Source organism: Pyxicephalus adspersus, chromosome 4, assembly GCF_032062135.1.
Source record: "Pyxicephalus adspersus chromosome 4, UCB_Pads_2.0, whole genome shotgun sequence".
In the NCBI taxonomy this organism is placed as follows: domain Eukaryota; kingdom Metazoa; phylum Chordata; class Amphibia; order Anura; family Pyxicephalidae; genus Pyxicephalus; species Pyxicephalus adspersus.
The window spans coordinates 64,883,003-64,910,319 of record NC_092861.1 but is presented as its reverse complement, the minus strand read 5'-3'; the positions used below and the strand labels follow the sequence as shown (position 1 = coordinate 64,910,319).

At 36.1% G+C, this 27,317-nt stretch overlaps 1 protein-coding gene across 1 annotated transcript in view; it reads right to left on the bottom strand.

The window, feature by feature from the left end:
• PRIM2 (DNA primase subunit 2) overlaps positions 1-27,317 on the bottom strand; it is a 58,180-nt gene that overhangs the window by 3,158 nt on the left and 27,705 nt on the right. The window contains exons 7-11 of the mRNA XM_072408467.1: positions 20,392-20,459; positions 16,037-16,109; positions 15,429-15,614; positions 7,079-7,205; positions 5,424-5,506 (exon numbers count right to left, since the gene is read on the bottom strand). Coding sequence (XP_072264568.1) covers positions 5,424-5,506; positions 7,079-7,205; positions 15,429-15,614; positions 16,037-16,109; positions 20,392-20,459 — 537 coding nt within the window. The remainder of the gene's footprint in view (positions 1-5,423; positions 5,507-7,078; positions 7,206-15,428; positions 15,615-16,036; positions 16,110-20,391; positions 20,460-27,317) is intronic.

The window sequence follows — 27,317 nt, the reverse complement described above, 5'->3', positions numbered from 1 at the left end:
ACAAAAATTGGCAGTGTGTACGCAGCTTACGTCCCCTACAACAATAAAAATAAGTCTTTTGCCAGCTTATCAAACACTGGAAATTGCTGCTATGAAGAGATAACCTCTACAATAGTACACAATTGAAAAAAGGTGACATTTTACCGCTCCTTTCTAGAGCCAGGCTTTTCCAGTCAGAAAGCAATTGCGTCAGCCTCAAGGCCTTGCTGTCCACAGTATTGCATACTGCTTTACCTACTGAATGTTGAAGATATAAATTGCATTTGCTGAAAGGATTACACTATAGGGTACTGATAGTAACTAAGGTTTTCCCATTATACCAAAACAGGTTATTTCTCTGTGCCTTGTTACAAATCTGCATGCCATATTTCAGTAATGTACAAATGTTTCTTTGTTGTCTCTACATATAACAAGACAACCCATTTTTTGTTCGAAACAATGTCCACTCCAGCTTTTGTACAACTTTGCAAATTCAATAACCACTGAAAACTTCTGGAAAGGATAGCATATTGATGGCAGTAAAACATATCTTGTTAAACATTTCTCAAACCAATAAGGAGATCATTTAAAAAAAAAAAAAAAAAAAAAAAAAAAAAGATTTGCTATGTTATAGGGAGCATATACAAATATTAGGGGTGCTTAAGCAGTGGGGGTAGAGGGAAGAAGCCTCTATCAAAGCATCAGCCTTTACAAAGACAAAAGGCGCAGTAAGAAATATAAAAAATGTTAGCTTAAGGAAGTCAACAGGCAGTATTACTGACTAGTTCTTTGTTCTCCGATTGCCTTTTCTGGGCACAGCTTCCACAGTTCAGATTTTCAATAGGCATAACATCTGCACAATTTTTTTATTAGATATTCTATAAACTGGCACCCTGGCCCCTGCCCTAACCGAACTATTCAACCTCTCCCTTTCTACTGGTAGATACCCCTCAGCTTTTAAACATGCCATAATTCTGCCTATCCTAAAGAAACCCTCAATGGACCCCTCCCTACCCTCTAACTACCGTCCTATCTCTCTTCCCATATGTCTCCAAATTTCTTGAACGCCTTGTCTACAAAAGACTCATTACCCATTACCTGAGCACCAACTCTCTCCTTGACCCCCACCAGTCTGGTTTGAGAGCTGCCCATTCCACTGAAACAGCCCTTACTAAAGTGCAAATGACCTCATCAGAGCTAAGTCTGAAGGCAACTATTCCCTGCTTCTTCTCCTTGATCTTTCCTCTGCTTTTGACACTGTTGATCACCCCCTTCTAATACAAATCATGCGCTCCATTGGTATCTGTAACACTGCTCTCTCTTGGTTTGCTTCCTATCTGTCTGACCGCTCCTTTCAAGTTTCTTTCAATGGTAATACCTCCTCACCCACTATCCTCCCTGTTGGTGTTCCCCAAAGGTCAGTTCTTGGAGCGGTCCTCTTTTCTCTGTACACCTCCTCTCTCGGTAGTCTCATTATCCTCCTCTGGCTTACAATACCAGCTGTTTGCTGATGACACTCAAATCTGTCCACCCCTGACCTGTTTCCCTCAATACTGGATAAGGTCTCATGCTGCCTATCAGCCATATCATCATGGATTTCTGACCGATTCCTGAAACCCAACCTGGATAAAACAGAAATCATCCCCCCCCCCCCCCCCTCAAATTCCACATCTCCCCCTGACATATATTTAACTGTTAACAACACTGTTATTCGGCCGTCCCCTCAGGCACGTTGTCTTGGTGTCACCTTTGACTCTGCCCTCTCATTTACCCCCCCATATTCAGAACATTTCCAGGTCCTGTCACTTTTAGCTACGCAACATCTCCAAAAATCCGCCCCTACCTGTCCCGAGACCACCAAACTCCTTGTACATGCTCTTATCTCTCATGTGGACTACTGTAACATCCTCCTCTCTGGTATTCCACTAACCCGACTCTCTCCTCTACAATGTATTATGAATGCTGCAGCCAGACTCATCCATCCTTCCCTCCACTCCCCTTCTGCTGCATCTCTTTGTAGTTCTCTTCATTGGCTTCCATTTCACCTGAGAATCAAATTCAAGCTCATGTGCTTTGTCTTCCTCACTCCTCACTTAACCTCATCACACACACGGATACAAGACTTCTCTAGAGCTGCCCCAACTCTCTGGAATGGTCTTCCTCATCCTATTCGGCTTGCTCCTACTTTTGCTCAAAACCCACTTTTTTTAAACTTGCCTACCCATATTCCCCCACCTACTAGATTGTAAGCTCTTGGGGGCAGGGTCCTTTGGTCCTGTATCACTGTCTGTATTGGTCTGTCATTTGTAACCCCTATTTATTGTACAGCACTGCGTAATATGTGGGCGCTATATAAATCCTGTTTATTATTAATAATACTACTAAACTCCACTTATTACCTCAGTATCTTTGCTGAATCTGCCTGATACATTTTAAACAAATATACCTTTTAATAATGAAAATATATATCTGAATATTCTGTTATATATTAAGACAACACAATGGAGGTCAGAAAGCCATTTACTCATATTAACATCTAAGGGCAAAACAGTATAAGCAAACAAGATCAGTATATGAACCAATGTGTTTTCATTTTACTGCTAAGTGTAATTTATCAATCTTTGCTACCAAAAAAACATCTTATAGTAGAAATTTTACGTCCGAAAATAAACTGGGATTAGTTGCATCATTCAGTAGTTATTTACCAACAGTAATTCAAACATAGCAACAATCAACCCAGTAAATTTGCTACAATACATTTTTTTGGGAAGAAATAGGAAAACAGCCTCTAAAAACATCTGGTTTTTATCTGAATCTGCCCATAGGCTTGGCTACTTTGTAAAGTCATAGGCCAGATTTATTAAAGATCTCCAAGGCTGGAGAATATACTTTCATCAGTGAAGCTGGGTGATCCAGCAAACCTGGAATGGATCTGGTCCAGGATTCAAAACTTTTGCTAGCAATTTTTTAAAATTGCATTTCATGTTTTCTGGATCACCTAGCTTCACTTCTGAAAGTGAATTCCCCCCAGCCTTGGAGAACTTAAAAATTAAGAAATTAAATCAGGACCATGGTGTAAGATTTCTCAAGTCAAGTTGTTCAACACTATACAGATTTGGAAAGTTTTCTCTCCCTTATTTTAATGGATAAGGCAAGTTGGAATTTCAAAAAACACACCACACAGAGATCAGTCAGGTGATGTAAACCTCTGTGATATCAAAAGATCTGCAGGCATCTCTTGGATTAACATTTGTGTCCCTGACAAACACACAAGATCAGACCAAATATTAGGAGCCCATCATGCATACATTAAGGGTTCACATTTTCCCCTAAAACTGTGCCTATCTTCCAGCATTGAACTGAATTTGATGTTTCATTTGCTCATAATGTGTTAGAGCTAAATGCTATTAATCACATTTGCAACTGCCAGGCTGATATTAGATTACAGAGGGGAAGACATGCCAATCCCAGATGGTCTTCCCTACGGCACACTGCACCAGACTTTAATCAGATGTAACGTTTCTGCAAGTTTAATGCTCAACATAAGACAGAAGACAGAAATCCTTCCCCAATGGCTGCAAAACATGAATCTCTAGGAAGAATTGTGCATCACCCTCCATTATTATAATATTAATTTTTGCATCACATAAAAACTTACTAAATTATGGTAATATTAACAAAGTGCTTGCATGCAGTTAGAAGACACTGCGCCAGAAACATGATGGGCTTTAATGGTAGTAATCCCCAAAGTAATAATTTGGCCTTTCAAGGTTCTTCATTATATTAAAATGTTTAAACACAGGAGTAGCTCTTAATCAACACAAAAAGCATGCAAGTGTTGGACAATTATTAAATAAAGTAAATGCTTAGTAAATGTTTAAATATATGATTCGTTTTCCTTAATCTGTTTATTAAAACACATGTGTGAACACAATTTGCTTATAATTTTCAATTAAAACAACCATGTTTTACTAAGCAAATCAAACCACAAGATTGACCTTGCCTACAAGTTAGCGTTTCTTAATATGTTTTGGTCCATTCTTCATCTAACAAGACCTGTATCACAGCCTAGATCAAATGCTCTGGTAAGAGATACTGATGTTTAAGCGGAACTTTCATTTAAAAAAAAATTACACCTTTTCTGTTGAAAAGCCTTTAATCCTTCTGCAAAGAGAGTCAAGTAGATCCCACCTTCCCTCTTCTTTCTGGCGCAGACAGGACAGTGGTTGCTGCCATCTGTTTTTTTCTTGTTCCAAGTTCTGTTAATGGCACCCAATCTTGCACTGTGTAGGTGCAAGATTGGTTGATGCATCTTCCTGAATATGTAAAAAAAAAAAAATGTGCCCATCTTTTTGTTTATGCGTGAGATCAGCACCTTTTTTTATGTTCCCAGAAAGCCCCTTATGATGCATGCCTAATCTCAGACATGAGCAGAAGGAGCAGCCCACAGCCTTCTGGGATATGCAATGTATGTATCCATGAAGGATATGGGTTTCCCCTTCAATCTTCAGACAGTCCTCCCCAAAAAAGTTATTAAAAAAAACAAACATGGCAATACCCATGTGCTATGTTTTGTTATTGGTTATGTACTGTTAATTTTGTTGATTTTACTTTTTTGTATGGAAAATTGGAAAATTGTGTAAGGGCAGGAGAAATACTTGTTTGATACAATGTTATTTATAGTCTATGATTATTTGTATTTTTCTTTCTGCGAATAGAGAAATATAAAAAAAAAGTTTTACAATATATAAAAGGGATGGCCACCCTTTTAATTAAAGTCGGAAATTTGATTTGGCGATAGGTCTGTTTTAGGCAAAATCCTCGGAAACTAGAAAGCTGCTGCAACCTGTTTATCCTCATCCAATCTATTGTGTGATTCTTTCTTTTTAAAGGATATCTATTAATATAGGAAATGCTCGGTTTAAGGGGATTTTTTTTTAGCATGATTCAAAAGGTCAGGTAAGAGAACACAACTCATTCATAAGTCCGCAATCTCAATGACAAGCATGTGGCATAACTAAATTCTACAGCTACCATGTTATAAGAAACTCAAAAGGCAACGTCATACAACAAGAGACTAAAATCTCAATAAATAATGCCTTTTTGGGCACAGAACAGAGTTCTCTATTGGGTCTAGATTTTCCATAGATTTTTACAAGCCAAAATTATTACCGTATAGGAGAAACTTTTTTTTCTAGATTTTCCTCCTTTAAAATTGGGTGCGTCTTATATTCCGGAGCGTCTTATACGGCGAAAAATACGGAAATTCATGAAAACATCTTTAGGTTTCCTACACATGGGAAAATCAGCAAAAGGAGGATTGCAGTAAAAATTCTGTCAATGTGCATAGAAGTTATATCTACAAGTACTGCATGTTATACATAATAAGATACACAGTTTTAAATGGTTTATTGTATGTGTAATAAATAAAGAGGAGTACATACTTGATTTATTCCAGTAGAAGAAACTTTGAAAGACTGCAACTTTTGCTTTAGCAACTCAGGGTCACTGTGCCTAAAAGGACAACCTGGAGGAAGGTAAGAAAAGTGGGTTGTTTAACAAATAAGCATAGATCCCTACTAAACTAACTAAATGACTTCCAATTACATACAAGTCCAATGATGATAAAAGCAAAGTAAATTCTTCATAATGAAAGCTACTGTATAATTTTTTTTTCCTGAACGAGTCTTTTATAGCTATTAGAGCATTGCAGATTACAAATTCCATGGGCCATTATAAAACCAGACAACATTTGCTTCCTGAAGTTGGTGCTTTTGATCCAAGCATTTCATTTTCATTACTATTTACACAAGACCAAAGAGACACAAGTCTACCCCTAATTAATAAGAATTTGCTTTAGCTTTAAACAAAATGTTTAAAAAACTGATTAGTTCAAAAGACTATTTTGCTACTTGTGCCACACTAAATAGACCCTCTCATAAGAGGCTGCAATTATTGGACACTCCTTTAGAGAATGCTAGTTTCCTGGATCTGGGTATTCAATTGGTTTTAATTGATTAGAAACAGGTACAGAGATAAGGATTTCTAAAACGCATGTACAGCATACTTACTGTAAGTGATTTTTGAATTATATTCCATTGTTTATTTTTAGATTTTAAAAAAATGTAATATGTGATGTTGGTTTTGTACATAATTGTAGATCTCAATCAGTTCTTGAAGAGGACAATGAACCACAAAACACATCAAATAATAACTGAGACCACAGGGTGCACATATGACAGTCTAGGTGTGGTGCTATGATGTAATGGCTTAAAAGCCAATTCTCAAATTTAATATTGGTGGTTGGAGGATTGAAGACTCAGACTTAGCCTGCTGTCAATACAGAAATGCCAGGGACATACAAAAATCATAATGAAGAGCCCCAAGAAAGGAAACAAATAGGTTTGGAAACTTAGGAGTATATTTTTAGAATACGTGTAGCATACAATAATATTACAATGTATTTAAAAGCACAAACATATAACACAGCACTGTACATTAAATAAAGGTTTTAAATGAGAGATACAAACAATTACAAAAAGAGGGTCTGATTTATTAAAGCTAAGGGACATAAGGAGAAGAAGACTGTGCGCAAAGAGCTTACAATCAACACGTTAAACAATGCCAACACATTTTGGAAATCTTTATAAAAGTAGATGAGGAGTTAGATTCATATGCACTGCAAGTAAAACAAGCCCTCAACATCATAATTAGGCATAAAGCTTGTGTTTAAAAAAAATATAACCATAATACACAACTAGCTTTCTTTTAAATAAAATATTAAAATGTTCATTTCTGACGTTTGAGTACGTAATTTGAAAGATATTTATAGGTCTTCCATTTCAGACAATGAGTAATTTAGTGTTATATTAATTATATCACCTATCGTATACAAAAGTTTCAAAAGACTGCAGTTAGAAAATGCCTTCTGTTAGGAACTTCATACATTTTATCACATCAGGTTCAAAAAAGGATTACTCCAGCTGGAACAGTATGAAAAGGGCTGAGCAACCTCTCTATTATACATTACAGACCAAAGTACAAACATTCAACAACGAAAATGTGAAAAAAAACATAGAATAAAATTAAAAACACTTGCCATGATAATCTCCTTGACTTGGTGGATTTGACACAATAATCTTCATGCAACTGTATGGTGTGTAATCCGTTCTTTTTCCTTCCTTTCCATAGTTGTGACGAATGCTGTAGGCATACCCTTTGTCAAACTAAAACAGAAGACTTGGTTGTTGTATTTTAACGTAAATACAAATAAAAAAGTATAAAGTAAGCCGTTTTCTTATATGGTGAAACAAGTCTCTATCGCAATGCAGAACATCAAAGTCTAAAACACTGTAACATGCACTTCCTCTGGTCTATGAAAGTATAAATAAACTAGGAACATGTTAAAAGTTATAAATGATGATATATTAATACACTAAAAACAGTTTAGAGCCCCAAATTCTACACAGATAATTACGGAAACATTTTGGACAAATTTAGATGCAATTAAAGAAGATAATTTATTTTATGGGTGAAGTTGCCCTTTGGAACCGTTTATTGAAACATCAACAGGAAAACTTACTCAGGGGATCTTTCCCCATTAACAATATGGGAGGCACATAAATGTGCTTAAGTGACTTAAATATACAAGTGTTCAAGAATTAGGCAAAGAATGGAAGCAAGAACAAGGGAATTATTGAAAGGATTGAGGTCTCTTGAGAAAATGCATAAAGAAATATTGAGAAAATTATTGGTATCTATAGAATGCTTGAGGAAACACCTTCAGTACAAAGATAGTAGTCAAATTAATAAAATCAAAAGATAAAATAGCAAATTATCAGCCAGAACACAAGAACAACAAAACATCAGAATATATACACAGTGAAAAATAATCAGCAGGAACAGCACTATAGAGAAGATGAAATAGCGGTTATAAAGCATTTACTAATTTATATATGTGGTAAATACCCTGGGGAGAAATGTTTTAACCCCCCTAGCGTTCTAATTCTGTCATTTTTTGATGCAAAAAGTGATCCTATTTTTTTTGCATAGAAATTTTTGTTTATATTGTGGGCCTGTAATTCTTAGGATTAACTCCCGGTTTTTTTTTTCTCCTATGGCTGAATTTTGAGGAGGAATATAGGAAGTTGCATATATTACATATATGACATATTACATTGCATATCCTTGATTGGGAGAAGTGGAGGAGTACTAGAGGAAAACGGGAGAGGACGTTGTGTTACCTTTGTTTTGCATCAATGAACTCAGCACTGAAAATAAGAACACTGATGTGCAAGAATAAAAACATCAATGTTGTCAAAAAATCTAATGGAGCCAAGTAAGGTCTTGTCTCTCCTATGACAATAGGATGGTATTTGCCCTTTACTTAAAGATTAGAGGACAGTAGTGGAAGCTTTACCTACTTACCCATTTTTAGGATTACTGTGCATGTGCCACCTGTGTACATTCCTTCTATCATAAACGAGCGTTAAAACAGCAGATGTAAATACTGGGTTAACCAGACAGGAAATTACCCAGAAAGTGCTGTCATATGTAAAGTGCTTTCAAGCCATGAGCACCATCTGCAAATTGATGGATACTGATCAAAAACTTTCACTCTGCATTATTTATTCCTAAATGGATGGGAATTCATTTCCAAGCGTTTACACTGCTGAGCACAAACCAAGCCTAGGACAGCTGCTAAGAAATACCATTTTTCCCTCGTCACAGTTTCTAGACATTCAAAAACAAAAACAGTTTAGCTATTTTTCCACAGTCAGCCACAGTAATTCACCTTATTGCTGAATGGCTATGACATATTATGTTTATCCTGTTACAGCTATCATCTTAGCCAGATGTGAAATTGATAATGCTTTAATCAAATTTTAAATCATAAGGGTACAACAGACTACCCCTTAAAACCTGACACAAAGGCATTTATATTCCTGGTCAAATGCTCAATATATTATACTTTAGATTACCATAAGCCTTTGTATTTGCATGTTAAGCAGAGCCGGGAAAGTAACGCTTCAGTATTCCTGGTATAAAGAAAATTAATCTCCATATTAAGTGAGTGGCTGGTCGACTTGTGATCTTGGAAGTGAAGTTGTCACCCATAAAATGTCTGGCTTTGCCTTTGAGCAGTCAACCTTTACTGCAGATCTTACTTGTTTCTGCCATGAACCAAAATTATTCAGTAATCTAATGAGATGTGCTGTACAAATAATTATCCCCAGAGCAGAACAGCCGTACTCGGCAGAAACAGATGGGATACTACCATGCTTATGAATATATAATTTACAGCCAGCAAAGGCATTGAATAAACAGCAGGAGAATAAACTCTCGTCTGTTACAAGATGCTGGTGTAGTTGGAGAGAGCAGTCAATCTTCCACTTTCATGCGTTCCATCATGTAACACCTTTCATGATACTGTGAAGCTATTTAAATGGGCCCTTCAAGCAGGAATACAAAGAAGAAGCATGCTATTAAATGCAAAAATGTAAATATGTTTTAAGCAAACGTCATCAGGTGGCGATAAAAACAAGAGGACACTGGCCATAAACAACATAGAAGGCTGCTGATTTTTAGAAATGTTTGGTTTTGGATCTGATAAAGGATAGGTGAAACTTCGCACTTGCACTCAGCTAAAATATAAATGCTGGTAGAAATTGATCAGGTGGTAATGGGGGGGGGGGCGTATTTACAAAGAGCAGCTTTGAAATATTTCAAAGAGAGTGTACATTAAGTTTTCTGCACTGCATTAAAAAGCCAAGCTAACCAATTGGATTTTTCTGAGTTGGGACCAAGAAATCCTTTTCTGTCTAGAAAACCTTCTAGGTAATGGCTTGATATCTTGAAATCTGCAAACACATTCATAATTTGGTAAATATTCCTGGAGCAGGAAAAATGGTAATGCCTGGAACTGCAGGTGCCACATTTCCCCCAGCAATTGCACAAGTCTTTGAGATGAAAGACTAACCTGTGGCCTCCTGAAGTATTGGGAGCTAAGAAGAGACAGAAATAAAAGTTCTGACCTTGCCAAGAAGGAGGTACCTCGACTAAAAGTTTCCAACACACAAAACTTATTTTCTTAAGAGTAACATTGAGTGGCACTAAAAAAAAAACAAAAACAAACAAAAAAAAACAAACCTTTGGGCCCACCAATGTGGAGAAAAACATTTTAAATGTGCCCCCAGAGTGTTTCTTACATATGTAAGCATTTTCTGCAATAAAAAGTAATTACCGCTTTTATTTTTTGTACACCGCACAAAAAATATTGTCCTATTTACACCTAATACAAGGTCATACTTTTTATACAAACATTTTTGTCCTCTTTCAAAGGTTTACTTTTTCTTTTTTTTTTTTAGTATAGTACTTAAGCATTTTAGAAGAGCAACTAGAGCAAACAGAATTCTTCATCTTAGGCTACATAACACACAGACCTCTTTGAACAGTAACCTAATTGCTTGAGGCAAATGTAGTTCATACTTTCTGCCCCCAATTACTTGTCACAACTGGAGCCCGATGTGAACCCATGGTAACCTTTGCTCCTGGGATGTGTGCGTCACAACCAGCACGCACGTCACATCCTGTGTACCCCCAAGGCACATAAGAGCCACCTCTACACATTTGTATATCTTTATTGCTGACAATAAGGAAGATGAGATGCACCAACTCCAGGACATCCGGTAAGACCCCTAAAAGACAGCTGACTAACATTGATGCAAAAAGTAGTACACTTTAAATTGAAAGTACTCATCTTTTACTTTGGTTGGGGGGGCTTATTTCTGCTTGACCATGAGTTACGTAAAAAAAAAAATCATTGCAGCAATCCACTGCCTTTACTAACTGTATAAAGATATTTAGCTTCTAATTTCCATATAAAATATATTGCCGAAAACTGCCTAATTCTCAAAAAAAAAAAAGGGGGGGGGGGGATAAAATGGTAACAGGGAATTGCATTTTAACTGTCAACATTTGCATATGATACCTAACCTTGGGGTACCCAAGAACATATTTAGGCTTTCAGAAAAAGAAGGATTTCACTGGGAAGCACAACCAGGCATAATTAAGTTTAATCAGCATTTACATTTTCTGTGCAGAATAATTAAAATTACATCACTCTTAAATCTACACAGCTATGTCCTGGGGTTTTTTTTTATTAGTTATACTTTATTCAGTTTTATATCAAATGGGAACCTTCGGGGATCAAATGGGAACCTTTACAAGGTCAGACAATGAATTAGGTAATCAAAATTTCAGCTTTAGTGTGTGTGTTAGCGTGTGTGTGTAAAAGCGTGCACGCATCAGCGTGTGCGTCCGTCAGCGTGTGTGTGTGCGTGATACAAGCAGTATCATAAAAGAAGTAACATTTTTGCTCATTTTATTTATCTTGAACTATATTTTTCCCCTACAGATAAAGAACACACCATTGGTGTGGCAATGTCACTGGCCATTGTGCATTTGTCCTGGATGACTGTTACCATGTGTATTAATACATAAAACAAGAGATTTGATCATCACTTAAGATGAGCAAGCAAGGATTGGACTGTGTGGTAGTCCCCAAGTTAGCGATTCCTAGCTTTTCCAACCATAAAAATGACTCACATACAGCAATTTTTTAACATGTCAGTAAATACATTGGGTGGGAGCAAATAATTTCCATTTCAATAGAGAATACCCAGGTGTTTTTACTGAGCATGAACAGTATTAGCATCCAAAAACTGATTTTTATACAGAGCTCCGACCATGTTCAGAACATTAAAAAAAAAAAAAAGGAGTTTTGGATAGGTCAACACAGAGCCTTGTTCTCAACATTATTGAGTCTGTCCGATTTCATAAAGAGACAGCCTCAACCTAAAGAAAAACAGTTTTTCAAGATATTGATAACAATATACCTTATAAAACTGTGTGCAGGTGTACCAGGGAGTATGCCATCATAAAGCTAAAATATTGATTTGATATATGATAAAATATTCACTTGTGCACGTTCTAGTGAGTTAATTGATACATAAAAGCTATTTATTGATTTTTTTCTTTTAACAATCCAATTTTTTCAGACACCTCTCACCAAAACACAATTTATGTATTACCATGTGTAGTGGTGCACACATGCAACTGAAAAAGAACAGAATTGCAACATATTACGACATTACTACACAGCGCCTGAAGTAATAGTTGTATAAGGACAACAATTTTTTTTTATTTTCTGAATTCTTTGGGGGGGGGGCCAAAAAAAATTGCCTTGAGGGCCAAATTCAGCCCTCAGGCCAGAGTTTGACACCCGTGCTCTAACCCTTCAAAACTATCAAACAAAAAATGTTTTTCCACTCAAATAGAAGTTTTATTAGCACTATTTGTCCAGCTGGAGCTCAGGGATTGTTTAGGTTTTATCTACAGTAAGCCTGGAACCACTTCAGAGCTGAATTTGGCAAACATGAAACACTGCCAATCCTAACAGACCCAACACGGGGAAGGGCATTTGAATGGCCTTTTAAAATGCCATCTGCTTTGATGGCACACACGCTTTCACATACTGCAGAATGAACATCTCCGAAAAGTGAAGTCACTATTACTTAATATATTCTGAACGTCAAGGATTTCTTTGTATTTCAGAATATAATAGGACTAAGGGCTAACATGGCAACAAAAACTATTTAAAGCAAACATGAAAATAAAATTACAAAAACTTCTATGATCAATATCACACTAATGGAAATATGAACTTCCAATATAGCCGACAAAAACTAGCTATTGATTTTCCATTGAAAAACAATTCTGAGTGTAAACTACTTTTATACTGCAGAAGAAAATTACTAATAGATTCTCTGCATTTCTCAGAAGCTCGATAAGCAATTCTAATCTTATTAGAAGAATGTACTGTGGCAAGCAGTACTAAAAAGATCCAATTCTTCTAGCACTACACAAAACATGGCTAGCCATGTATTTTAAAATGTACTTGACAGAATTTTTCATACTTGATCAAAATGTTAAGAATTTCCATAAGTAGAACATTTCATAATAAAATTGAATTATAATGCTGATGCTCTGAAGGGTGAAGTAAGGCTGGGCATAAAAATGTAAAAGCAGTGTAGTTGGACTCAACAATTAAGTTCATTTAATACCACTGCAATTGTTTACTTAGCAAAGTAAAAATATTACTGAGCTTCATGAATGATGAAGGGTGAAGTAAGGCTGGGCATAAAAATGTAAAAGCAGTGTAGTTGGACTCAACAATTAAGTTCATTTAATACCACTGCAATTGTTTACTTAGCAAAGTAAAAATATTACTGAGCTTCATGAATGATGGGGAATCTGTGTTCCATGTCAGCATATAAAACATTCCTACAAATGATTAGTTATTCATATTAAACACAGCTTCACCTTCTGCATGAACCTCAGTAAACATTTACTTGGCAATGTATCTATTTCTTTGAATGAATTTCAATCTGCATAATACTGGACTGAACTACTATAAAACTGTTTTGTGTTTTTAAGTCAGGTTTGCTTTGATGCTGTACATGTGCAGCATCACATTTGGTTATAAATATAACGAACAATTCTAGCTTGCCCTGCGTGTGCCACAATTTACAACAGACAAACCAAAGATCCTCTACAGCAGTGTTTTCTCAACTAGGGTTCCATTGAACCCTAGAATTCTTCTATAGTTAGCTAGGGTTTCCTTGAACAATGAGCGATTTGTGACTCTCAGGTCAATTTTACCTGACACCAATGATCTTTTTGGTTATTTATAAGAATGACACTGTTCCCACTGGCCAGCAATGTCAGAGGCATTCTTCCTACTGACCACCACACACTAGTTTATGGTGAGTTGTGAATTTAGTAATTATAGTAGGGGTTCCTTAAGAACTAAAAGTTATTTCAGTGGGGTTCCCCCATGTTAAAAAGGTCAAGAAGGGTAAATAAACAAAGAGATAAAGATGAAAGTGCTCTGCGAGGAAATGGGCACAGGTGAGTAATGCGGGTTAATTTTCCCTTCAAAAAAAAAAAACACAAGAAATCTACAATGAATGCAACAAATGTTTCCATTCATTATATGACAAACGAACACAAGACCTTAAAATTGATACTCTGGGCAAACAGGTAAATGTACATACAGCTCACAATGATTTACACTCTAAATAGCAGCAAACAACACTGGGTGCTAAAAAAACAAACATGAAACATTGGCGTCACCTGTCTAGCTGTGCAGAGAATTGAGGGGGTCTGAATCATGACACTAGCTGAACAGATTAACCTACAGATTTAACTTCCATTATGAGTCCACATCTTGCCAGGGCCTTTTTTTATTCTTTGTTTTGGATAAACTAGATAAAATAATTTTATTAAATTATATTAAACAGGAAATTTTACCAGCCTATTTCCCATATTACTGAAGACATGATACAGTCTGCAGTGACTAAAATTACAAATCACAAGTAAAAAAGTAATTAATTACATATGTATCTGAACTACATTTCATGTGGTTTGCCTTGAGTTCCACTTTAATATTGCAGTTTTTCAGCATGCCCAAGTATACAATAAAGTGGCAGAGTAGGATTTCACAGTTCTTCTCTTTTCACATCCTGTAAACTGTACATATCAACTGTTTATTAGCATTCCCTACAAAGAACACATAATTCTCCATCTGTTTCATGAAATTGATTTTATATTACTGTCTTTCTGGACTATTGCTTAACAGTCATTAAATTACAGAAAACTGCTATGTGCACAATATTGCAATGTCACACACAATCCAAAATGTTCATATTTCTTTCCTGGCCAGTCAAAGCTGGCAATCTGTGCTAGGAATAGATTATGGAGTTGTAAACTCAATACTGTGCTTCTTGGTCATAGCTGTTGTGTTATAAAATGCACACTGAAAAAATGATACATATTTTAAAAAAACAATCTTTACTCTGCTAAGTAGGTACAGTCAGAGATACAAAGAAAACATGACCCTTCTCCTTTTACTGATCCCTGTGCTATTACCAACATGGCGAAAGCTTGATTACCTATGTGCATCTTTCACTTCATGCACAAAAATTCTCTTCAGGGATTTGGAAACATTAACAGCTTTCTAGAGTTGTGATTCTATATTTGTGGGCTCTATGAATATCTGTAATGTATTCAGATATGCTTCAAGCAAACATTTTACAAACATTTTTTGTGAATGAAAAAAAAAAAAAAAAGGGAATAGAAATATTTTGACTTCAGGTCAATCAGCCAAAAATGGGTCCATTTGCAATATAGCTTTCAAATAAATATGTTGCAAAACAACTACATATATTCAACATACTTTCCATGGTCAAAGTGTTTAATTTTATTTGAAGCCAAACAACAACAAAGAATGAAGTAAAATGCTTAAGGTGAGTAGGGAAACCAAAAATACATCATTATAGACAATACTAACATGTAATACTAAAAAGTGTGAAAGGGTAACTGCATACCTTCTCAGAGTCAACTTTTCCCTTTGTAAATTCGAGCCTCCAGAACTGGAGTGCCTGCTCAAGTGTTAAACCAATACCCTTGAGGAAAAGACCATACTGCATGCGGCCACCATGACGAAGATGATGGTGCTCTCTCAAAGATTTGTGAAGTTGACGCATACAGAGAGGAAATGACTTTGCAGAAAGCTAAAGAAATAAAATCAATAAGTCATTAGAAAACACAGGGTTTTACCATACCATATTAACGATTGTCGTCAAATTAAAATGAGGTACACCATAAAGAGAAGGAATACAAATACAAATTGAATTACTGCATTTGTATGGATCTTATTTGGCTGCAGTGTTATTTCTCCAAGATATATTTTGTAAGGGAATACAACAATTCATTAATAACCAAAAAATACAGAAACAAATCATATACATATTAAATGTTAAATCTGAATTACCAAAGGTCAGTATAAAAGTTAACATATGACAAGCTTTGCTTTGAAATTATAATAAAAATAGCATCACTGTGTGCTTTAGGGTACTAATCTGCTATATATTGCAGGGAAAAAGAAAAAAGTTTTGGAAAATAAAAAATTGGTTTGTTTTACAACTAAACTTACCGCATCAATTTGGTCAAGTGAAATTTTTCCAGTGTTTCTTTGTGAACTGAAATCTTGACCAACATAAGAATGGCTATTAAAAACAAAAGTGGACAACTATTAAAAAAATAAATAAATAATTTCAGTTATGGAAGGATTTAAAAGAAAGTTAGTGTAAATACAGAGCCAGCAGGCATCTTATGTTACTTTTGTAGAATAAACATGCCGACTTATTGTGACACCCATACAAAACTTGCTCCATCATTTTGGAAAGTGAAGCAGATGCTGGCAATACCAGTGAAAAAAAAAAATATTTCTGTATTACAATTACATATAAACCTTGCAGGCACTGAATAAAATGATAAATCAGCTGCCAAATCCGCTTCAATCACAGATTCACTGTGGTTTCTGTTGAAAGTCACTCCCTACATGAAGTGTTGAATGTAAGGGAAGGGTATGGGTCCACCTGATAAAATCACATGGTTCATGTGTTGCAATAGGAGAAAAGCTGCTGGGGAAAAATCTAATTCAATACCATGAAAATAAAATTACATCTCTAGGTGAGTTCTTTATAAGGTGTAAAGTATGACCCTAATGTTACAAGAACACTTTATTTTGTAGTTTTAGAAAATCTAGCTACATACTGAATAAGAAAATGTACCCACATATTTTTAAAATGTACTTGATTTAGCAAAAGTGTCGCTAATTATACTTTAATTGAGCTATTACCCATTACTGACAAAAAAAATAGGCTAAAGATACTAGGAGACCAAATATTTGATGAACCTTGGGATTTTCAGTGGTTCTAATTTTTCCCCCCGCTCTATAAAGCTGCCCACTCACTCACTCATATTTATCTATACTATAAACTTTGTGCACAATCAAGGAATAGGATGGGGAACTTTTTAGTGAGTAAGTCAATATGCCAATATCCAATTTATGCTCCGTGGGTGGAGGAAATGTTAAAATGTGCAAATAATTATATAAATTGCATAAATATACAAATTGCATAAATATACAAAATCTTTACCTGAATCTAAAAAAAATACAGCAGGTTCTGTATACAAGTATCTATGTGTATTTAAAAAAAATGAAATACAGCTTGGTAATCAATAATGCAAAACTAAAATAAAAGATATATCTTAAAGAGGAACTATACTCAAAACACAAAAAAAAAAACAAAAAAAAAAAACACACCTACCTTTAATCCTGCAGGGCAAACCGATCACTCTGGGGGTTTCCGGCGTCTGGTCCCACGTCGTCCCGGAGCTGCAATCTTCGTTTACTCTTCCAGGTTCCTCCTCCTAAGTCACCCAACCCAGGCACGAGATCGGGTAACGTAGGATGAAAAAAAAAATTTGCTGATCTCACTGCGCATGTTTGAGATCTGCAAATTTTCCTCTTTGAGCAAAAAGGCTCCTTATGCGCATTAAAAAAAAAAAAAAAAAAAAAAAAAAGTTTACATAATCTGGTTGTCTACCCTTTTATGTAAAGTAAAAATTCTGAGTGTAGGTACGCTTTAAATACACGCATAGCAAGTATCTCTATTTGACCAGGCTTTAGGCCTTGACAGTGAACTATACAATCTATGTAGGAGAAGTAGCACACACGTGTAAATACCATGCTCATAGGACGAGACCGCTGGAAGGGCTCATTAACTGTCTCACTTCATTTTCCAGTTACAGGATGAGGGTGGGAAGAGAACCTAAATGTTAATTTACCACTGCATCATAGAAAGATGGGGTCCCCTCCCCTGTTTGACATTGCCGTGTTGTTGGGCAAAGCTAGAAAGTTTAGGTATGAATGGTCAGGCATACAAAACCTGTAAGCAGGTAGACCAGATCATATATCTATTTCACCTGTGTATTACATTAACAAATATATGTACCAAACCACCATGTATTCATTTTAAAAAGATTAAACAGTACAAAATTATGGCAATGGACATTGCTGTCCTGGTTTTGATGATGACTGTGTTACCCACTAAATCACTGTTCTAGAAATGGTACAGTGAGGGAAAGAAGTATTTGATCCCCTGCTGATTTTGTATGTTTGCCAACAAAAGAACCCTCAACAACCCAGTGCTCAAAAGTCAGAGCTTCATGTGCATTGTAATGAGTGAAATAAGTATTTGGATCCCCTATCAACCAGTCCGGAGACTGGCTAGGCCACTACAGGACCTTCATGTGCTTCTTCTTGAGTCACTCCTTTGTTGCCTTGGTCATTGTCATGCTTGAATACCCATCCACGGCCCATTTTTAATGCCCTGGCAAGATTTGACGGTACATGGCCCCGACCATTGTCACTTCGTTGCAGTGAAGGTGTCCTGTCCCCTTAGCAGAAAAACACCCCCAAAGCATAATGTGTCCACCTCCATGTTTGACAGTGGGGATGGTGTTTTTGGGGTCATAGCCAGCATTCGTTCTCCTCCAAACATGGCAAGTTGAGTTGATGACAAAGAGCTCAATTTTGGTCTCATCTGACCACAACACTTTCTCCCAGTTCTCCTCTGAATCATTCAGATGTTTGTTGGCAAACTGCAGATGGGTCCGTATATATGCTGTCTTGAGCAGAGGGACCTTGCGGGCTCTGCAAGATTTCAGGCCTTCACGGCGCAGTGTGTTACCAATTGTTTTCTTGGTGACTATCGTCCCAGCTGCCCTGAGATCATTGAAATGTTCCCTCCGTGTACTTCTGGGCTGCTTCGTCACTGTCCTCATGATCATTGCAACTCCACGAGGGGAGATCGACAGTTATTGTGTTTCTTCCATTTGCGAGTTATCGCGCCAACTGTTGTCCCCTTCTAGCCAAGCTGCTTGGCAATAGTCTTGTAGCCCAGTCCTGCCTTGTGTAGGTCTACAATCTTGTTCCTGACATCCTTAGACAGCCCTTTGGTCTTGGCCATGGTAGCTAGTTTGGAATCTGATTGATTAATTGCTTCTGTGGACAGGTGTATTTTATACAGGTACTGTAACAAGCTTGGATTAGGAGCACTCCTTTACAGAGGGTGCTCCTAATCTCAGCTCGTTACCTGCATACAGTGAAGACACCTGGGAGCCTGAAATCTTGCTGGTTGATAGGGGACAAAATACTTATTTCACTCATTACAATGCCCATCATGCTACGACTTTTGAGCACTGGGTTTGTGAGGGTTCTGTTGTTGTTTTTCTGTCTCTCACACCTACAATAAACCTTCCATTATGAATATAGACTGGTCATTTCTTTGTCAGGGGGCAAACATACAAAATCAGCAGAGGATCAAATACTTCTTTCCTTCACTGTACTCTTACATGCTTGTTGAATGCAAGTGACTAGTTAGTGAAGATAGAATCGGCATGACAGCTAGGGTTGCAGGTGGTGATTTGTGTATTTCTGCCATGCCCTGTTACACAAGAAAAGTTAAGCACAATATTTGCAAAATGTACATTCAACTTCTATTTTTATGTAAAACTGAACTCATAAAAAGAAAATCAAGGTATTCAGTACAAATCTAATTAAAATTAAGCCAGTATTTAAAAAAAAAAAGCAGCCAGGAGTGTCAAATTAATCACTCCAAGCTGTGCTAACATTTTCCCAAAGCTAATCTTGACAAACTAACTAGACAAGTCAGATAAAAACAAGCAGATAAATGATTGAAGAAAGTGTCTCATTAAATTACTTACACACATACAGATTTAAACCAACAAAGCATTTTTTATGGTTATAGTTATGGAACCAAGATCATGCTGTGATTGCTATTGAATAGGAAACAAGCTAAGGACCACCAGCATCATCTTTCCTAAATAGTTATTATATAGAAGGCTGGATTATTAACTGTTTATGTGTCAATTCCCACACCTCTTCAAGAAAGAAAACCTGATCCGTCCTAGCACAATCTTAGAATAATAACAATCCTGAAGTGCAGCAACGATTTTAAGACTGCAAGTATCTGTGTTAGTGTCTGTTCACATTACAAGGCTAGTCACTAGAACACATGTGCAATGGATAAGAAAGTGGACTTGAGCAAAAGCACAAATTGCAAAATGTTTACTGTAGACGCTATAGCATTCAAAACTGTCCCCGTACCACTATCTTCTTCATTCTTCTCTTCCTTGTTTCGCCCTTCTAGACTGGCCAGGAGTTTATTCAGTTCCAGCAATCGCAAAGCAGCAAGTGCAGAACAGCGATTTTAACAGATGAAGAGTGTGATTAAGAAGGTAACAAGGCTGGAATAAAGCCCTGCCTGGTCACAATTTTTTAAAGTGGAACTAGGATTATTATTCCCCAAGTTCCACAACAAAGTACCCAGAAATCAGGACAGCACAGGGAAAACTACACACGATTCAGTATTAAAGTGTATGTTACATACATTACACACAAAGGCATGCACAACATACCTAAGGTGACTAAGTAAAGGCTGCAGTCTTTCATCTGACTGGACCACTGGAAGTGAACGCGCCGACAGCTGAAAGAAAATTTAACACTATTAAACACTGACTTGAATCATTTTATGTAAAAATATGCAATAATTAAATGGAATACTCAAGGCAGGGAAGCTATACAATTATGCTCATAGTTATTTGTTTATTCCTACATCTCTGGTTAAGTGTGCTCCATGATTTGATACGCTTTAAATCTTAGCTTCCGACACATCAATAAATATACAGGTAAAATACACACCTAAGCACTCCTTAGCCTAAGGTATGTTCATAGTGGTGAAAAATAAACTGTTTACTATTTCTGAGGGTCAGCTTTGCACTCAGGAATAGTTTCAGGTAACAGTTTGTGCATGCAAGGTAGGCGAAGTGCTGCATTGTTTACCTGTGCAGTGTTCTCCCCAGCTCCTTTTAGCCGGACGCACCACTCAACACTTTTAGGTAACAACCTGGCTGTTATTGGGTAGTTACAATAAAGTTGGGTTACAATACAGGGGCCACCACCCATCCACAGCTGCTTCTTCCCATCCAGCTTGAAAAAACTTCTGGGGAGAATATGGACGTTCAGCCAATGTAGCCAGTGCCAGACTGTGCTTTGCAGAAGACAGTAGTAAAAATACCAAATTCATGTGAATGTGTAATTCTGTCCAGCTACAGCTGAATTAGGAAAGATGCAGGTAAGACCAGGGCTGTGGAGTCGGTAGATAAATCCTTTCGACTTCAACTCTCCGACTCCTCAATTTCTGATACCCGACTCCAACTCAACTGTATTTACAGGGTTTCTCATTTTATCTTCACAAAAAAATTTAGACCCCCTAATTATTCATACATAAATAAATTTATAATAAAATATAACACAATATTTTTACCATAAAAGTTTTTCTCAGGAAACAATTATGGTTTTTACTTTATATAATTTTAAAATTAAATATCTTTATTTCAGGGATTTAGACTAAGTTTTAAGATAACAATATTATTAATCTTTTTATCTTCAAAGTTATTAGATTTATATTTAGTATTGCACTTACCCTTATGGCCAGAGAATTAAGTAATGCAGAATGTCAAAGAGTGGTAGACAGTTATCTGAATGCAAGTGATGCCAGATAGCAATGGTTTTGGGTTGTTCTCGTACAACCCTAACCAAAATGAGTAAGACCTATGAATCTTAGGGTAGAGTGGAAAAATTACCAAGAGGAGGTCTGAGAAATTCAAAGTTGGATGAAGCCCATCCAACTCCCCAAGGAGGAGTTACACAAGGTAATGTCCCATAATTGCGGAATAAGCCTCAGGGAAATGAAGGATCAATTATTTGCCAAATTTGGAATTAATGTATCGATTTCAACAACGGATAGATAGATGCATTGATTAATTCCAATGGTCATTAAAAAGAACTTCTTTAATTCCTGCAAGGCACAATGGTTCCCACTCTCTTCAAGTAAGGCTCAGCTATGCTAACAAAATCCTTGATCTCATTGCTAAGGAAGATGGAAAAAACATTACTTTCTTGATGAAGTAAGTTTTAACATCTCAATGAGAACCAAAAGGGGAAAATCTCCTCCTATTAGGCAAGGGGTGATGCATGTTGTGGCTGGAGTGCGTTCCAGAAATGTTTTAATTTGTTGTGTGAGGAATAAAAATTAGACCCTCCACTTTAAGTCACAAGCACGAGCATTTAATCAAGAAGCATTCCTCAAATTCATTGATGAGGTTCTAAATGTTTTTAGTGAAAAGAGTGTTCAGCATGCCATCCTAATTATGGATAATGTCCCCTTTCATAAAACCAGCCAGGTAAAGAGCTTGGATGAACGTAAGGGACACCAACTCTCCGTTTCTTAATCCTGTTGAGAACATGTTCTCTAAATGGAAAGAAGTAGTAAGAAAAAAAGGCTAATTAATTTGGATGCTTTATTAGAAAGCATCAATAGTGTATTTTTAACAATAGGCAAGCAAGATTGCTCAAATTATTATACAAAAATGTTTAGCTTTTTGCCTAAATACCTAAAAGGACAAAGCATTAATATTTAATAAATCATTTAATTATTACATATTTTTACTTAAAGTTTCTTGAGAAAAACTTCTATGGTAAAAACATTGTGTTATATTTAATTTTATAATAAATGTATTGATTTATGAATAATTAGGGGGTCTAATTTTTTTTTAATTTGGTTGCAAAAGTGTGAAGTTTGAATGCAAAAGTGTGAAGATAAAATGAGAAACCCTGTAATATGCTAATGTTATTTTCCATGTTGATTGAAGGGAAGCAACATACATGCCATTTAACCACAGAACTACTGGCTAGAAAGCTGACGCTCTACTGTATTGGCCAGTTAAAACAAAAAGACAAAAAAATGAAAATAAGATTTTATTTACTGTTTTTTTATCACGTGGCTAAAAATCAGTAGCATAGCATGCATAAAAATCCAGAACAGGAACTTCACCAGTTTCAAAAATATTTTTTGGAAGTTTTAAAACAAAAACAAAGCTTAACTACATGAACAAAAAAACTAAAGCTGGCAAACCTAAAACAGATTATATAATAAAAACTGGATGGACTGACCAATAGAATGGAATGAGATTCTTTACAGTAAAGTAGTTTGCCCTGATTGAGCGACCTGTTATTTGTCAATCATAGGGATATGTTTGTATATATATATCATCACATATATACACAAACATATCCCTAACATAGTCTCTTCAATCCCTTATTGACAAATGGATCAGAAAGTAAAAACCAGTAAAAAACACCCAATATAATTTCTGCTTCTGTATTAGGTTAGTAAAATCATGCCTTTCGTTACAATGATGCTTTAACACTGGGGTCCCCAACCCCTCTGGCTTCCCATGCATGTGCGGTTCGGAGTTCTTGAATTTAGTGGTCTGCAACCGGCAAAAGTTTGGGGACCACTGCTTTAACATATACTTAAAATTGAACTGTAAGCTTCAAAAAGATATTTAATGCGTAAATATTAACACATGACCTGACCTGCCCGCCCACACAATGCTGTAGATTGAAACTCTTTAATGGGAATACTGATGGAAAAAGGCAACCCCATATTACAGGTCATCATCAGTCTCTTTCCTGCCCGGCACTATGTTGATCTCTACCTGTTAGGAGTATCACAAGATTTCAGGGGCAGTAAAAGAAACATGAAAAAAATTTTGAATAACTGGATACAAACCCAAGCAAGCATACTACACAGGAATGCATAGCCCACATTTACTATACCAAACAAGTTCTCTTCTTTACAACAGGCATAATTACAAGGGGAAAGTCAAACTCATTAGGAACTTTCATGGTTGAGAAGCAGCCAGATGATTTACGGAAAACCACTTTCCTAAACACCATCCATGGTTAAGGAAAATTAATTTTACTTATTAGGACTGCTGTAAAGGAACCTATTTTGTCAAGTATTATTAGATTCACTATCCTTAACATATTTAGAACTATAATTAGGTAAAAATATAAACTCCTAATGCACAGTTAATAACTACAATTTCCACAGAAGCCACATACATGGGCATTGCCCTTACCAGGAACGTTACTGGAACAGAAAGACAGAGAAAACAAGCCATAATTAAAGTCATATAGAGGTTCTCATCATACCCCACTTTATAAAAAAATAAAAAAAAAAAGCTTAAAGTCAAAAGAAACCCTAAATTGAAAATGGCAAATTCTTAAGGAAATCCTGTTGATCAGTGTAAATGATAGGTATTACCTTTAAAATTGTTTAAAATAAAATTTACCAAAAACCATTACATTTTTTTCCATTTTTGCATGGATAGCTTTCATTAAGACTATCCTGACAAGAACAGTTAATCTTAAAACTCTGCAGACAGCGAATGTATTTTGTCATCCTTTCCAAGAAATCAATGAAGTAACATGTCAGGCACTTTGCACTGTTATTGTGCATATACCTCACCTTCTCATCTCAGTGGAACTTAGACTTTCCAAGTGAGAATGATTGAATGCTAAAGCCAGTGTCCTTGACAATGCAACACTACAGGATTTATCTATCTTGGTAAAATGTGCACAGGTTCTGCAAGAAGTGATGCTACTCGGACAAGAAAAAAAAAACAAAAAAAAAAACAAAAAAAAAAAGACACTCAGCTATCTTGATTTAGTTGCCACAAAGAAGCAAAAGCTGATCCAGTGCGGTGCAATAAATGTTTCTACCTCTAACAATGAGTGGAGGGGGTAGCTGAAGTTAAATCTTTATATAAACAAAGATGCCAAATTGTGTGGCAGTCAATGCATCATCATTATCAAATCACAAAATGGCAAGAAATGAGCTCTGCATTAAGAAATTGTAAAATGTAATATTAATCTAAAAGCTAGTTGTTAAAGTTGCTGAGGCCTGTTCACAAAAAAAAATTCTCATGAAAAAAATGTTATCTTTTAACTTGTATAGCCACTGTTCTTACTCTGTAACATATAACCCCCAATATACATAAGACTTAAAAATTTAATTACCAAAAAAAATATGTGGGCAAGGGGAAAAGAACTGCCCGTCTACCAGTTTATGAATGATATGACACGATAAAGTTGGATAAAAAGTTGTAAGCTGCACTTTATTGTATTGTACTGCTTTGTACAAAAAGATGCAGAAAAAAAGATGTTGTATAGCGCATTGCATGTTCCTATCTCTGTGCTACTTACCAGGTCCTAATTTCTCTTTAACTAAAAAAAAAAACAAAATACACATGCAATGTTGTGTGCGTATTTCAAATTTCCCAAGTATACTTTGCACCTTATTCCAAAAATGAGGAAAGAAAGCCACTTTTCAATTAATATTCAGTGAATTATATCTCAATACATAATTTCAACAACTCACATGATAAAGTATGCAGGAAAGCAGGAGTATGCTAATTGAATTTCAGCTGCAATAAAATTGCCAGCTTTTGGACTTCTTCTAATCAAGTTCAACCAAATGTATAATAGTCAGAGGACAAAGTTGTGTTAATCATGTTTTATATTACCCTGCCAAAGTTATTACCTTGCTAACCTTGTGTATGCATGTTATTATAAAAATCATTCATCTATGTTACAATGAATTACTTTGGTTTAACACTGAGGAGATAATACCTGAAATGAATTTCAAGTGACAGGGCTCTCATTAATCATGTTTCCAGACACCAACATCTGAAAGCAAAGGCTGCAGAATACTGTCTGTCAAAGTGACTTCTTCAGAGTGTTTGCAGTGGGTTTCCACCTTTAATTCACACATCTTGCTTAAAAGATTCATTTCATCTATGCATACTGAGCTATTATCGCTACATTAAACTGCTCTGTGTCCAGTACTTTCCATGCTTTGTTGTGAACATCAATCACAGGACTTGTTCACTTCAAGCTATTCTCATAGGTATGGTTCTCTCATATCATATCCATGGGAAAAAAATCAAATCACTTTGAATGTTCTAGATCTAATGCACTATGATTTATTCATGGCATCACAGCATTCTATGCTTAGATGGGCATTCATGGTTAAATAAACTCAAGAGGATTAATGCTGTTCATACATGGGCAGAAGTTACATTGAGAATGACACTAGATCTTAAGTTACACATTTTACATAATACTGCCAAGCATCAAGCTATGTTTCACCTTAAAACCTTTCGACATTTTTTATTCACAATTTTCTCCAATCTTCTCCAGATTGTCAAGATAAAAAGCATAATGTAAGGGTAGTGTAATGAGAAAAAGAAACTACAACCTCTTTCTATACTAAGATCTTACGTATCGTGATAAAAATAAAAATATATCAGGTTAGCAGAACACCAGATTCTACCGTGTCATTTAACAAAATGCCAAAATGGAAAAGCCATGCCTGAAAAACAAAGTACACCCAATGATTCAATAGCTCATACAACCACCTTTTGCAGCAATAACATAAGTTATCATATTCTGTATGACTATAGGTCTTTCACATAAATATGGAGGATTTGTGGCCCACTTTTCGTTACAACATTCTTTCAGATCATTGAGGTTTGCGACGAGACATGATGTACAAGCTGTACAGCTCTCTTAAGGTCACACCACAGAATTTCAATTGTGTCTGGACTTTAAAGCAGACCTAAACTAAACTTCCGGAGGGATCGACAGATCTGCAAAAGTAAAGGCAGGTGAGGGTTTTTTAATTTACTTCCACATTAAATGGATTATAACAAAACTTCAATTATTTTCTATTTCAGCCATCCTGTTATAGATTTGCTGGTGTGCTTGGGATCATTGCCTTGCTGCATGACGCAGTTTTACCCAAACTTTAGCTGTTGCACAGTTGGACTCACATTTCACTCTAGAAAACTTTGGTATACAAATGAGTTAATGGCCAGTTTAATGACTACAAGGTGCCCAGGTCCTGTGGCTGCAAAACATGCCCAAATCACCCCTCCACCACCATGCTTTATAGTTAATATGTGTTTGTGCCGATATGCAATCATTCCAACATGTATAATTTGTACTGTTGTGAACTTTAACATTTACTTTGCTAACTACAGTACAAGATGTAGCTCTTAAGTTTTGGGCAATTTCTCAGATCATTGCATGTCTGACCTTGGGGTTAATTTGCTTAGACATTCACTCCTGGGAAGAATAGCAACTGTCCGGAAGTTTTCCACTTGTAGATAATATTTCTTAATATAGATACGTTTAGATAAGATTGCTTTGCAGCACCAATTTTTTCTCTAAGATCATTGCTCATCGGCAAGAAATTGCTGTATCAAACTTTTTCATTCCTCCTTGGCATTGTGTTAACACACACCTAAATGTTTCAGACTAGGACACTGTCAAAACTTCTGCTTAATAGAAGTGATAACACTTACTGACTATTCACTTAGGTGCATTTGATTAGCAGCATCTGGCTATTACCGTCACTCTTAATTTTTATGGG